This window comes from Nicotiana tomentosiformis, chromosome 5 (assembly GCF_000390325.3).
Source record: "Nicotiana tomentosiformis chromosome 5, ASM39032v3, whole genome shotgun sequence".
Taxonomy (NCBI): Eukaryota; Viridiplantae; Streptophyta; class Magnoliopsida; order Solanales; family Solanaceae; genus Nicotiana; species Nicotiana tomentosiformis.
In genome coordinates this window covers 22,402,968-22,419,427 of record NC_090816.1, presented here as the reverse complement: position 1 = coordinate 22,419,427, position 16,460 = coordinate 22,402,968, and the positions used below count along the sequence as shown (strand labels likewise).

The window sequence follows — 16,460 nt, the reverse complement described above, 5'->3', positions numbered from 1 at the left end:
GAAAATATAGGATATTGTTATATATTCCATCGGTTTTGGTAAAATAAAGAGAATTTGAAGGATTTGAGCTGTTTTATAGAGATTGATTGAACCACTCAGTGAAATTGTTGTACTGTAACTTTTTTGGGTAGAATTATCCCAATCTTGTGATGATGAATAAATGCAATAGCATTGTCACATTGAATTGTGAATTTGTGATTATGAATAAAGACACAACATTTTAAATAAATGATCATCAACCTTATCAACCAGACGCGTTTGAACTGCTCTATCGCGCAACAGAAGCATACAGAATCTATTAAAAAAAAAGTGCAGCCTGGTGCACTAAGCTCCCGCTATGCGCGGGGTCCGGGGAAGTGCCGGACCACAAGGGTCTATCGTACGCAGCCTTACCCTGCATTTCTGCAAGAGGTTGTTTCCACGGCTCGAACATGTGACCTCCTGGTCACATGTCAACAACTTTACCAAGAGAATCTATAAAAAAGAGAATACAAAATATACCATCCATAGGCAGTTCAAAAGATGGACCTGCATTGTATCTTTAGGATCTAACATATGTCACATGAATCTTTGTTTTCAGCTTTTACCATATTGCTAAAAACCTTACTCATTGAAACACCAGCAAGATCAGCCATACTCCCCATACTGAATTCTGTACTTAACACACTGTTTTCCAACTGATTTTCAGATATCTCATTTTCTTGTCTTGTTTTTTCATCTTTTCCTTGGAGTTTCAATGCATATTCCAAGTTCCACAAAACATCTCCCATAGTCGGTCGATCTACACCATATTCTTCCAAGCATTTTTCAGCAGTCTTTACAAATTTTATCAAAGACTCTGGTCTTATCTCGCGTACAATAGTTGAATCAACAATTGTTTCTGAATCTCCTGTCCTTAAACAGTTTCTCACCCATTCAACTAAATTTACCATTTCTTTTGAACGAGATGGATCAATAACAGGCCTGCCACAGAGAACTTCAAACATAACTACTCCAAAGGAATAGACATCAGATTTCTCAGTTAGTTGTTGCCTTGTTAAGTACTCAGGATCAAGGTATCCGAAACTCCCTTTAACTGCAGTACTAACATGTGTTTGATCAATTTCAGGACCAATTTTCGATAGTCCAAAATCAGAAACTTTAGCCCTGAGATTTTCATCAAGCAATATATTGGAAGACTTGACATCGCGATGAATAATTGCCTTCTGAGAACCAGTGTGCAGATAGTGAAGTCCTTTTGCTGATCCTATGCAAATTTCAAGCCTTTGTCTCCAATTCAAATTTGGAAGGTCTGAGCCATACAAGTGATCCTTAAGTGTTCCATTTTCCATGTACTCGTAAATAATTATCATCTCATTCTTTTCATTGCAGTAACCGATCAGTGAAACCAAATGGCGATGCCTAAATTGAGACAACATTTCAACTTCAGTTTTGAACTCAGAAAGACCTTGTTGTGATTGAGGAAATCCTCTCTTCACTGCTACTTTTGTGTTATCCCTCAAAACTCCCTTGTAAACCTTGCCAAAACCACCAAAGCCGATTACCATGCTTTCACTGAAATTATCGGTTGCTTCTTGAACTGCTCTAAAAGGGAACCAGTACCCCATATTTGAGTTGGAAATGATAGATTTATTTTCCTCCGTAGTTGATCCAACTGTTGTATGATGATCCTCAGTTGAGTGATCAACTGGCGCTCGTGTTCTACTTTTGCAAAGAAGAACATACAACACAACCAAAACAATGCAAGTTATCGATCCTCCAATAGTTGATCCAAGAATCAACCATGTTTTAGTCTTAGAAGCAGGCGATGCGGACTGAAGTTCAACGTCTGAAGCGTCAAGACTGCCCTTAAAATTGCTTATTTTCATGATCTCGAGACCATTCAAGAGTCCATCCGGATATGCATTACGTACATCTGTTGGACCAATGCTAATGCCAATGCTATTTCTATTGTCTAACCTTGTGACAACATCCATGTAATATGGAGCACCAAAGACATTTGATGTCTCATTGTTAAGATCAAGGTACTTGAAAACAAACTGAGAATTGAGGAAAACATTGAATATTAGATCACCAGAGGGGCCTTTTACTATGTAACAAAAGTGGAATCTGATGAAATAATCAAAACCAGGATCAACATCAAACGACCACGTTACATTTGCTAACGTATTAGGATCTTTCTCGGATTGCAGCCTCGTGGCAGTTCCATACACCAACGGAGGAGCAATATTCCGAGAAGGCCCTCCTCTCGTGTAGTTCACAGCTCGTGTGTTCGATACAAACTGGACAAGGTTCTTTCCTGTTAAGTATCTTTCATCAGGTTCCCAAGATCGCCACGAGGTATCATTTTGAGGCAACACTGCAATATTTCCCATATTTACTCTCACCATTGTTTCTAATGCTTGTGTCCTCAGATTATGAATACCAACATCAACAGGAATGACCTCATCAGGAAGTGAAATGACTTCTAAAGCATTTACAAAGGCAAATGAGGTAGCAGATGGCGTAAAGGTAAGAACTAAACTATTGCTAGTAATGTTCAAAGAGTATTCCTTTACAAAAGGAGAATTCAGTGGTTGAAAGTTCTTAAGAAGAGTGAAGTTCTGAGCAGAAACAGAGAACTTAGCAGAACTTAGATTGAATTTTTCATTGGAAAATGGAAAGAAATAAAGGCGAATCCAATGGCGCCCTTGTTTCTTGATCGAAAAGGTGAATTTGGAAGTCTCATTGAGAATTCTAGCAGTTTTATACAGAGATGAACTATAGGTAGATGGAATGAACTCAAGACTTGTATTAACAAATACCCTTTGAGTGGAATTCAAGTTATCAGCCAAGAAAATTCTATCACCTATAGTTGTATTTTCTGATGATCCACAGTCTATAAGATAGTTATCAACAGGATCAAATTCCAATGAAGAACACATCAAAAACAACATAAACAATACCAAAATAAGCAATTGAAGTATTGCAAAATCCATATTGGTTTTCATTTTCTTCAACTGAGGAGGAAAAAACTCAATATTTTAAGTCATTGATCAAATGAAATCTTGAAATAAACTCAATCTCTGATATCACCACAACCTCAATATTTTTAAAAACTTGTCACCTTTGTGTTGCACTTAGCATTCACGAAGTACAAGTCTAATTTCTGAGAGTGCAAAAATGGAGAGAAGATTTTCTATTTTCTATTTGGTGGATGAGAGAAATGATAAAAAGCAAAACCACCTTTCTACACATTTCTAATACAAGCAAGACTGCAAGGCTGACATAAGAATTGAGGAATTACGCAAAAAAAGTAGAATTTTTTTTTGTTAAAATAATATTTGAAAATTAGAATTGTGTTTCCACGTGAATATAATTTGAAACTTTTTTGAAAGTTTATATCTCTATCCTCACAAGGTAGGTAGGGGCAAGGGGAGCGTACACACTATTCTACCCCGATCCACGATGTGGTATAATACCGGGGTATGTTGTTGTATTTGAAGTGTAATTTTTGAAAAATAACTTTTGAAATTTTTTAAATTTTTGAAAAATTCCAAAATTCAACTTCAAGTGAAATTTAAATTTTCATCTCATTTAAAAAAAATAAATCAAAAACATTAATTTTTTATGGCCAAACGGGCCCTATGTCAAAAAAGCGAAAGCAACCAACACCTTTTTTTATTAGCTGTTGAATGTGGCACATTTTATTTGAAAATTTCCAAAGAAAAATTTAAAAGGGACCAAAAAATAATAAAATAATCCAGAGTCAAAGGCTAAATTGGTGCATGGAATTATGAACAAAGCTCCAAAATAAAAGAAAGAAAGACCAGTAGGTAATGGAGGATAACAGCTAGTATTAGGACAAGGTCTCATATGTTACATGTGAAACTAGAAAATGATGTTAGAACTATGATTGGACAGTAAAAAAGAAGAAAACTAAAGTGAGAAAGAAAGGGCAATAAATTGTCAACAGACATTGAATATTCACAAGCACTTAACTAACTTTATTTGTTAATTGCTTTGACGCTAGAGAAGTTTCCTTGAAATTTCAACAAGAAAGATTTTTGAAAATTAATTTCACCAAATGTCATCTAATCTTCAGTAGTTTGCACCAAAGTCATAAAATTAATTCTTTTAAATGAAAAATAGGCTATATATCACAAAAAATAAATAATGCCGAAATTACTAAATTATGTATGGAAAATACAAGTATACCATATCAACAACGCACCTTACATAACATTCACGTGGTACCACAAAAAAATAAGAACTATTTTCGCACCCAATTTAATAACACTACTAAAAAACTATCAAAAAACGTCCAGAAAAACCGTCCGAAATCGAACAAAAATCGACCGATTTTCGACCGTTTTTAATTCGTCGAAAAATAATGGTCGCTAACGGATATCGACCACATACGATCGATATGTCCGACCGAAGTTGGTCGGTAATTTTCAATGCACTTTGACCAAAATAATCTGACACAAAATAAATTTACTAACCGAATTCGGTCGGTATTCTTGAAAATAATTTTTGATTATTTTTAAAATTAGCGACCGACTTTGGTCGGAATTTTAATTATTCATTTTTTTAAAAAATTGTTCAATTCCGATTCAAAATCGGTCGGTATTATTAAAATATTTAAAATTTAAAATAAAAAATCCGACTGAAGTCGGTCGGTATTATTAAAATATTTAATATTTAAAATAAAAAATTCTGACCGAAGTCGGTTGGTAAATTTGAATTTCTGGGAAATCAATTGAACATTTTCGACCAACTTTAGTCGGTAGGTGGTTAGTTTTTTGGGTAAGTTTTTGGCAGAATACAACTGTTTTATAGCTGCACCATATACCAATAACCAATCACCTATAATGGCAGTATTACATTGCTGTCATTCAACCAATAACAATAACAACAATAATAACAACTATCAAAACTATATTAACAAAACATCACCTCCATCTCCACTAAACTATATTAACAAAATATCATATCCAACAACAAAACGTTTCACAAGTTAAAAAGTTTAAATATCATTCAATGAGTGTTTTGTACTACATCATCTCTATCTCCACTACTAGAACCTTCATCGTCGGCATGGTTCGAAGGATCATGACGAGAAAGGTTAATATCTGGGGAAGGATCACGAGACCAGGGAATGGGGAAAGCACCACTAACAAGAAGATTGGCCAGCTTTCCTTGAAGGACATTAAATTGTTGGTCCCTATTTTCTAGCTGAACTTGAAGGGTATCAAGTTCTTTATCTCTCTTTTGTTCTCTAGCCTTTGTCTCTTAAAGGTCTGCTTTCAGCTTTGCGATCTTCTTCTCCATAGACGAGAGAGTCGACCTATCAATTGTCTCGCCCTAGGAGGAAGTCCCTATACCTTGCAATCCAGCCTTGTAGCGCTGAAATGATCTCTCTAGAAGACCGTATACTATCCCCTTTTTAGGACCACCGACAACATCCAACCATATCTTCTGCACTTCTTCGTCTGAAAGGGGTGGTCACTCGCCTTGCTCATTCAGTGAAAAGCTCTGAGTGTGCTCCTCCACATTTAGTCTTGTAGCGACCCTTTATTTAGAAGATAAAAAATTATTAACTATATAATATTATAAACATTAATTTCAAGTTATAGTAGTTATGAAACTTATATATGTAGTCTCCGCCCGATCCTCGACCCATCTAGTTGGATCTGTCGGTGACTTCTTCTTCCGGATATGAGTCTCCTATCAGTCCCCATGCTCCTTGCACCTACACAGAGCAAGGAGCCACCCTTCTCAGATGCTCGGGACTTCTTTCCTTGTTCACTTCTCTTCTCAAATTTCTCAGTAGTCCATTGCCTCAGCAGATCCTCCCATATGTGGGGTAGAACCCATGCAGACTTCTTGCTCTTTTTCCAAGCAGAACAGAAGGAATCAGATAGTCTCTTACGATATTTGAACTCAAAATTTACAAGAATGGCACTGTTATGTCGGTCCTCCCAGACACACTTAGTCTGCAAATGAAGTGGGTAACGTTAGATGAAATTATTATTAATATAATGCTTAAATAGATAAGGATTATGTTAAAACATTAAATTGGTCGTAAAATTTTGCTCCAGGAGCTCCGGTGAAAATTCATTCCAAGTCGCATAGGGTGCATCATACAACCGGCCAATAGTTCCAGTGATTATCTTTATAGTCTGATGACTAGGTATGAACCTGCAACATAGCAATTACATTAAATAAACAAGACGAGCTATTATAATTCAGCAAAAATAAAGAAGTAATAAATAAATCTTACCCATTACCCTCAGGCCTGATGATCATCCTATGATAACGATCATACCGCACTTCCTCTAGATCATCATCCTCCGATGAATCTGAAGCGTGCGTACAAGGGGAGGCATCTGGCTCAGCGCTACTATCCCGAAGGTGAAATTTAGAAATGCTAGGAGACGAACTCCGTGGAGAGGGAGACATGGTCGCTGATGAAGATGGATGCGATCTATACCCCTGTTGCGATCCAGACCACTACTGCGATCCGGGTGGCTGAAGTCTAGATGGATGCGATCCAGCTGGTGGTGAAGCAAATGGAGCAGATGACGGACGTATCACCATATGGCCCTGTGACTACTGACTCAGTGGACCCATGTAACTATATGCAGATCATGTGGAGGAAGCGGGGTATATCCCTGTGGTGGAGAATGGTAAGAATACTACTGGGATGGCGAATTGTTGGTAGTCTGATGAGTAGATGGATGTGGTAGAAAATATGTGTGCCTAGAAGATTGTTGTCAGCCATCGACAGCGGAGGAATGCAAGTGTGGAGTGGAAGAAAGCGACGGTGTAACACCATCCTCATGATCAATAGGACTCTTATCCTTCCTAGACCTACCTCGACCCTACCGATTATGTGCATAAATTAAAGAAAATGTTAGAATTAAGAATATAAATCTATATAAGTTGAGAGTGCTTGAAAAAACTAACACGTTAGTCGTCTTCGAAGTATCCTTTCTCGTCCGAAAATTCTTCCTCTTCACTTATTTCATTTTCATCAGCTGATTCTTCATCCTCATTTTCTATGATTGTTATTTCCTCAATATAAACTTCTTCTAATATGCGTTGAGGATACTCCAAGTCATTTTCTAACTGATCATCCACCATTTGGTTAACACTTGAGGTATCATTTTGGTAAGCAACATCTAGCACATTCTCAACTTCCACCCTACCAACATGCTTAGTTTTGATTACAACCAACCAATAAACATACACTTGCCTAACTTTTTATGCAATTATAAAAGGATCATAGCGATCATACTCCCTCTTTTTATTAGCCTCAATTATGTTTTACTGCGACTGTACATTTGTACCTCTTCTAGGTGTTGGGTCAAACCACTTGCATCGGAAAATTATAATCTTTTAATTTGGCCAACCTGAATATGATAATTTTAGAATCTCTTTGATCACACCATAATAATCGTTTTCCCCATCCTGGTTGCCTTCATCACCTTTGACATACACACCACTGTTATTGTTGTTTTTTCATACTTGGAGCATTTCTCGGTGTGAAATTTGTAGCCATTCACAAAATACTTTGACATAATTGTAACCGTAGGTGCAGATCTCTAGAAAATCTAGAAGGTGGGGCCTCAATAACTTTAGTGAATTTCTGAAGCCTCTCCCAAATTTTCTCACCGGACAAAATTGGAGGTGGCAAGTCATGTTTAACTGCATTATTTTTGAATGCATTGTTCATTCTTCTGAACTTATAATCAACTGGCAAGAATTGATGATGACAATCAAACCACGACTGCTTTCGTCCATGTCTTAAAGTGAACACTTTACCATTTTTCATGCAGCAAGGACATGCTAACTTTCTAGTAGTCATCCACCCAGACAACATTCCATACACAGGAAAATTATTAATGGTCCACATTAAATTAGCACGCAAGTTGAAAATTTTCTTGGTTGATTTGTCATATGTCTCAACTCCATCATACCACAACTATTTTAGCTCATCAATCAGAGGTTGCAAATAAACATCAATCAAAAATTTTGGATTGCGAGAATCGGGAATAACATAAATTAAAAAGGCCTAGTCATACGCATTTCTGGCGGAAGATTATATGGCGTAATAAAAACCGGCCAACATGAATATGGTGTTGCAGAAACAGTAAATGGCGTGAAACCATCAACACACAAACCCAACTGAACATTCCTCGGTTCACTAGCATAATCAGGATACGTCCTATCAAAATGCTTCCAAGCTTTCCCATTTGAAGGATGACACATAACACCGGGCGACCTTCTATTTTCATAGTGCCATCACATATGAGAAGCTGAACGCATCAATGTGTACAATCTATTTAATCTAGGAATAAGAGGTAAATAATACATCGACTTCACAATAACATTCTTCCCACTAGAAACCCACTTAAAACGAGTTTTTTCCACAAAATTTACAACTTTCTAAATTTGCATCACCCTTATAATACAACATGCAACCATCTTCACAACAATCTATTCTCATAGACGAGAGTCCTAACTTAGAAACCAATCTTTTAGCCTTATAGAAATCTTCAGGTATGTTGAAAGTTGGGTCAACTAGTTCACTCATAAGGCCAATGAAAGAATCTGTTCCTGCTAGAGAAATATTGGTATCTGATTTGATACTTAATAATCTAACTGCAACAGACAATTGAGAGTGCATACTCCCGTTACTTAGTGGATGACTAGCGACTTCTAACTGTTTATAAAAATATATTGCCTCTTCGTTATTAGCTAAGTGCATCCTAAAAGCATCCGCAACCATTTCATGGTATCTAGGATGTTGAACGTTATTCCCCACCGACCTACTATTTTTACCAACAATTATGTTATGAAATACACCATCACTACCATCAACCTCTCCATGACTAGTCCACACAAAATAATTATCCATAAACCTATTTTTTATAAATATGAGTTTTAACATCCTTCAATCCAAAAAAATGCAAACACTTGCACTTCATATAAGGACACCTAATCATCCTTCCGATTTGAAATTTTGAAATGGTTCAAGTGGCATTTAATGTCTAATAAATTCATTAACCCCTTCTATAAATTTCTCCCTAAAAAACCAACGATTAAGATAATTCCTATTATACATCCAACTACGATATTCCATCTACACAAAGAACAAATAAATTGCATGTTATATTAAATGAGTATTCAAATTAATTTATAGTTTAAGTTACATAATAAAATTTAGTTACAAAGTACTTAATTTGAATAATTTATGTGCATATTAGTTTTAAAGTTCTCATATATCCCTAAATAAGTTCTTTTGAAATTCAATTAGACTATTAACGGGCAATATAATTGAAAAACTTGCAAGATAGCAAACACTAGTATTAATCATAATTAGACGTAACTCATGAAGATTATAATTTGTTAACATAGTCAATTAGACTAACTCATTCAATTAATATAGCATAATTAGTTATGCCTAATTTTCTAAAAGCAATAAACACTAATAGAACAATATTATCCCCTAAATTAATAAACCCTAAATTTCTAAAAGAAATAAACACTAATATTATAATAAATTAAACCCTAAAATGATAAATTATTTCTAAAAGCAATAAACAAAAATATAACAATATATTAAACCCTAAATTAATAAATTATTTCTAGAAGCAATAAACAAAAATATAACAATTAATTAAATCCAAAATTAATAAGCCCTAAATTTCTAAAAGCAATAAACAAAATTAGAACAATAAATTAAACCTTAAATTTTAAGAATTAAAGTAGCTTAAAAAAACTAGGTGACTAACCTTCATGTGGTGGAAGCATCGACGGTTGAGCGGTGGTGAGAAGGGAGGTAGGTGGTGGAAGAAGTAGCGGCGACGGCGGTGAGGCAGTGGTGAGGTAGTGGGATTGGGGATTTGGGCGAAGAAGGTAATGGAAATGATTTTGGGCTTTAATTTTGGGGGATAATGGAAGTAGGAATAGATTTTGGGTGGGATTTGGGAGAAATTGGCTTAGGATTGAAGAGGGTGGAGGAGAGAATGAGAGATAGAGAAAATTGAGAAATGGGAAAGAAAGCTCGCTGGTGGGCTCTAATTTGTAGATTTCCGACCGACTTAAGTGAAATATTGATCGTTTGACCATAAACTTACCGACCGAATTCAGTCGGAAATCTGATTTTTAATAACTTTTTTGTATTAAAATAACCGACTGAAGTCGATCGGTATTTAGTGAAATAGTCAAAATTAATTTTAATTAAGGACTATATATATATATATATATATATATATATATATATATATATATATATATATATATATATATATATATATATATATATATATATATATAGATACTATCAACGATACACTTTATTATCTATTTACTTCGACACAAAGTGTATCATAGCATGTTGGATATAACGACTATTTCAATTAAACTCGATCAATTATATTTATAATATTTATCATCTGTGTGCTTTCGTATAAATTATACTTCATATCCGTATATGTGTAATAGATTATAATAGAGTGTGCGATCTATTTCATATGTGATAATTTACACTTACATATATATGACAAACATTGATGATTTATTCTCAACTGTTCATTACATCGCTCGAATGCTTGATCGGTGAATAAATAAGAAAACAAATCTTGAAGTTTAAGTGACTACATGCTCTGGTATAATGAGTGACTAGATGCTCCAAGATGTGTACCATCGACATAGTCTTGAATGTTTTATCATCGATCACTTTATTAGTACTTTGCTCGGATACTTCATTAGTGGATCAATTAAAAATTTAATTATATTCGATTAAAATTTACTATAACACATTTAAAAACAAAGTGTATAATTCTATAAGATGTAGTGCTATATTAATACTTAAGTTGTAGCAACAACATATGTATACTTATATATATATATATATATATATATATATATATATATATAGCATTACATACTATAGAACTACATATTATAGAACTATACACTTTATTTTTAAATGTGTTATAGTAAGTTTTAATCGAATATAATTAAATTTTTAATTGATCCACTAATGAAGTATCCGAGCAAAGTACTAATAAAGTGACCGAGGATAAAACATTCAAGACTATGTGTGTATGTGTGTGTGTATTATGGCTGCTTATCGGGCGGATTGGGCGGTTAATTACTTTTAACGGTTTGGCTTAACAGTTATCGGCTTTTAAATGTATTAATCCGCTAGCCACCCGATAAGATATCGGGCGGATTGGTAACGGTTTAGCTCTTATCGGGCGGTTATTGGGCGATTTATCGGCCTAATTCAATCTATATTGCGTTCATTAATTGTTTGTTGACCGCCTAGCATACAAATTCAGAATAGGAAATTATACATTGAGTCTAGACATACATGTCTGTTAACGCCTACATAAGAATGATGTAGTGTGTCATGTGTTGTAGAGTGAAAAAAGTTATGGCACAACACTATTGTTCTTCTATTAAACATAGCCAGCATGCATTAGTTTTAAAAAAACAAAAGCAGAGGTGAACCATAGACAACAACTTAAACAATCTTGTTGTAGGGTGGGAGAATAAGCTAAGCTAAGCCAAGCCTGAGATCTTCTGATGCATAGTACGTAAGGGTTCTGATTATTTAGGAATTATGCGTTAGAACTTAGAGATGGAGTACTGGAAGAAGTGGAAGGGTTTTTGATATTTAATATATATATATATATATATATATATTCTTAACGGGTTAACGGATTATCCGTTAAGAAAATTGAATAATCCGCCCCCAAACCGATAAGCCGTTAATAAAAAAATTTCAATCTATTCCCCGTCCGTTAAACCGTTAATCCGATACCAATAAGCCATTAAGCTTCGGTTTCGGTTCGGTTTTCGGTTTCAGTTCGATTTTGAACACCCCTAGTGTGTATTGTTAAATATATGTAAATATTGTAAATAACAAATAATCTAACAATAATACCGACCTAAATCGATCGGTAATTTTTTTTTATATATATAATTTTTGTTATGGAAAAAACCAATTAATCTTGGGTGGAAAAAAATAAATTCAAATTTCCGACCAATTTCGGTCAGTATACTTGAATTTTCTTAATTAAACTTATTTTAGTAGATAAAATGCTAGTATGATGAGGTCTTGATCAAAGATTGACCAATTACCGACCGACATCGGTCGAAATTGTTATATGTATCAGACGTCTTTGTTGTGGGACCATTATTTCCGACCGATGCTGGTCGGTATGTTTGTGTGGAATTTTTTCTTTGACTTTTGCGATCAATTTACTTATTTTTTCGACTGATTTCGGTCGGTATTCCGTGAACGGTTTTTGATAGGTTTTTAGTAGTGTAACCTATGTCGTTCACCATACAACACGTCATGTTTTTTTTTTTTTTTTAAAGTGGATCAAAAAATAAGATTCTTTATTTTTAAATGATGCTACGTGGATTATGTAAGATAAGCGATCAACATGACTATAATTAGATGACAATTTTGGAAGCGAGGGAGTATTTGGACCAAATTTATTATTTTCCGACATGTTCTGTGTTCTTTGATGTACAAGTATAATTGTATTATTTCCTGTTGCAAAAATTAATTTAATTTAATAACTTTAATACGATAAACTAAAAAGTCTTGATTCTTATGGGACAAATAAATGGAGATGGGGCATCTGCTAATGTCTTTGTCTGATGTGACTAAAACGCGCTTTGTTTATAACATTTCAAACAACTAATTTGATAGCAACTTAGGCAAGTGGCTTTTTTATTTGTACGTTAATTTGTCATATAGGTATATGGACAAATGACTTAGAGAAAGTTGATTTGCGTATGCTGTGGTTCAGTGGCTTTAGTTCTAGAAACATTTATTTCTTTTGCAATATTGCTTGAATAGAAACTTCAAACTGATGAATTAATGAATATAAAAATTATTCTTGAATTTAATAGTGTTTGATTGATTTGGGAATCTGTTTCAATTTTGTCGACTTAAGTACCTATTATATTCTTAGCATAATTCATTGGATATTTTCTACAGTATTTTTATTTGATTTGTGTATCAATGGATGACAACAAAAATAACAACAAACCCAATATAATTTTACAAATGGGGTTTGAAAAGAATATATAGAGTTTATGCGGACTTTACCCTTATCTTGTGAAGATAGAAATATTATTTCCGTACATATGAGGTAGTCGTAAATTCAACAATTACGATTAAGAGTTAGTCCCTCCATTTTCCTTTTTCTATGAGTTTTTTCTTTTATTAGTTCATTCAAAAATGTCATCTTTCTACATTTGAAAATTAAACAACTTGTAAATTTTTTATTTACCCTTAATAACATTATATATATAGCCATAGAAATCTCATGTTATGTTTAAGATCACAAGTCCCAACAATCGACTTATTTCTATTTTACAGTTTTTCTATAGTAGTGCTCTCTTTCAATTGGATATGTCCCTATTTACCCGGAAAATTGGATATAGTTAAATTTATTAGTAGTTCTAAGGATATGTGATATAGCTTGACATAAATCGTACGTGAAAGTGGAAATGTTTATATTCTTGGCTATAAAAACGGGAGATAAATTATTGAATAAGAAGAATGAGTATGCTGAGTAAAACAAGCTCAAGAGATTTATTCTTCAATAAGAGAAGTAGTCTTTTCTTACAATGTGTGAACCTAGCCTCTACTTACAAGGATTTCCCCCTTTATAGTAGAGGGATCTTATTTTATTTATAATAAAAAATATATAGTGAAAAACCATGATGAATTGTCTCATCCTCGATTCCCGCCAAGATTCTCTCCCCTAGTGCGGTTGCAACGGATCTTGTCTGCGAGCTCGATACTGGCTCGAGCTCGGTATCGGGTCGAGCCCTCGACCTTGGTTCGAGTTCGACATTCGGGGTGAGTGTCAATCGGTTTGTGCGTCTCCGACAACCTTCACGTTGCCTTGCAGTTCGATTTGGTCATGGTCTTGATATTGATACCGAGCCGATTCCTCAATCGGTCTTGGAGCTCGAAGCTTGTTTGTACTATCTTCGGAACTCATCTCGAAATCCCACTTCGGTGGCTTACCATTCGAACTTGATCAAACGTATGAAGGCCAAAATCTATTTCGACCGTATACAGATAGTCCCCTCATTTCTCAGCAAGAATGTGGTGAGAAGCGATATGATTTTCAACGGCTCGATCGGGTTATAAGCTGACATTTTTACTAGGCTCGATCATGACGTACGTGATAACTGTCCCGTCAATTTAGTCTATCAAGGTATTTAATGCATGTCACACGGTGGTCGGCCACCACTGATACTGAACCGCCATAGTATAAACCTATAAATAACCCTTCCATTTATCATTTATCACTTTTACATCTTCAATCTTCCAAATTTTCTTACTCTTTCTGCCTCTATTTCGCCGCTAGTAGATCCACCTTCACCAGTGTTTGGCACCATCAACCTTTCATCTTCCTTTGCTTTTCTTTTTCTTATATCAATGGCAAAAACTTCAAAAACCGTACCTCAGAAGGAGAAAACTTCCTCTTCACGGCCGTCCGGCGTCAAGGCGCCGGTGGAGCCGCCTCCCCACGAGTATGTTCCTGGCCCGTGTACTCTAAAGATCGATTTTAAGGTTGAAAATCCTTCGTCGGTTCCGGGTCGATGTGAGCATGTGTCGATATACATGTGCTCGATAACAGAGAGCCATCTCGAGGCTGTAAGGAAAGACTGCAACTGGGGTCCCGAGGTTGTGTTGCAAATTTCCTCTTCTGAAGAGAGCATCATCACTCATGTGGAGGGGATTTTAAGTGTTTATACTTACCCCTTCATGTTGGGTCCCGTAGACCTAGTGATCAATGATTTTTGCAAAAGATATCAGGTCACGCTCGGTCAAATTCATCCTTCTCTATGGCGCATAGTAATCTTACTTCGCTTCTTCTCCAATAAGGCCGGGGGGGTGGGGGTGGATTTCACCCTAAATCACCTCATACGATTGTATCGGCCTCAAATCCTTCGAGGATTAATCAGGCTCCATCGTCGGGCATCGAAAGCTTTAATGTCGAGCATCGACGAAGACAAGGATCGGGGTTGGATGGGCCGTTATTGTCACACCTCCTTTTTTCCGAGGGGATATGAGGTAGGAAATTTTTCCAATTTAAGTGACATTATTCGAAATGGGATTATTTATTTATTCAGAGTCGCCACTTTGAATAATTTATGGTGTCCCAAGTCATCGATTTATTTTAGAACCCCAAATCGAGGAAATTTGATTCTTATTTTTGGTCCGCGAACACAAAAAACCGTGTAAGGAATTCTGTTAACCTGGGAGAAGGTGTGAGGCACTCCCGAATTCCGTGATTTTATCACGGTCGCTTAACAATTAATACTTGGCGTAATTATCTGATTTATTACATGTTTTAAACCTATTGTGCATTTTTGTCTTTTATCGCTTTTTAATATTTATGAAATTTATTTGAACAAGTCGCGATGTCGCACACTTGTCGTTTTGGTAAATATTGCAAACAGCGCCACGTGAAACGCACCCGCGATTTATAACATATTTATTTTTATTATTATTTGAAAGTTATGGTCAAGTCACGTGAAACGCGCACTTGAAATGGGGTTTACGTATTATGACTATGCCACAAGAACCGTACCCATAGTCACAATGATTTATTATTAATCGCGCCTAAATCAAGCTACAGTGTTCGGATATTATTCAATTACTAATTTTGACATTATTGTAAGATCATGAGGTATGTATATTATTATGGAGAAAATGAAGTAAATTAATTATGGGAAAAGTTAGCTAGCTTGTGAATGTTTATTTGTTTTTGGTCATGTGCAACAATTAGCCCATAAATACGCTAGAAAAGTTCAATTAAAGTCTTACACCAATCATGGCCCAACCTAATCTCTTATAATTTTACTGCTAACCAATATTTGAAATTAGACTAAATTTATGACAGGAAAAGATAGATACAGGCAGGATCAATTTAGTCACTAAGATAGGAGATCAAAATGAAACTAAAGCATGCTAAAATGGAAAGCCATTACTTCATTGAATTAACAAGAAAAGTAACAAATTAATACATATTCATCAATAAAATTAACCATATGAACTACTAAAAAGGTCAATAAATTAATCTTAACAAATACTCAACACGAGAACAAATTAATCTTAGCACACTCATATGCGAACTCGATCATATCATATTCAAAGTTAAATTAAAATAAAGTGACCCAAAACATTAATGAGAAAAAAAATAAAATAGAAAGAGAAGTGAACCTTTGTATTGATGATTGTGGATTTAAATTACAACCACTCAATGATCGGATAGCTCTCAACTGGATCCTTCGGACCACAGAAAACTCGAGCGGCAAATCTCAACTTGCAACCTCAATCGACCTTGCAAAACTGACGATTTAGTGGCTATTTTTGGAGCTTTATTTGGGGGGGGGGGGGGGGAGGTTAATGATGGCTCAAA

The 16,460-nt window shown here is 35.1% G+C and overlaps 1 protein-coding gene across 1 annotated transcript; it reads right to left on the bottom strand.

Moving 5' to 3' along the window:
• Window positions 1-150: 150 nt before the first annotated feature.
• Window positions 151-3,236, bottom strand: LOC104089881 (receptor-like protein kinase HERK 1). The gene has a single exon (XM_009594886.4). The coding sequence runs from the start codon at window positions 2,988-2,990 to the stop codon at window positions 549-551; it is 2,442 nt and encodes an 813-aa protein (XP_009593181.1). The 5' UTR covers window positions 2,991-3,236; the 3' UTR covers window positions 151-548.
• Window positions 3,237-16,460: the final 13,224 nt, after the last annotated feature.

Coding starts and splice junctions, on each gene's coding strand:
- LOC104089881 (XM_009594886.4), bottom strand. CDS start 2,990: ATGAAAACCAATATGGATTTTGCAATACTTCAATTGCTTATTTTGGTA.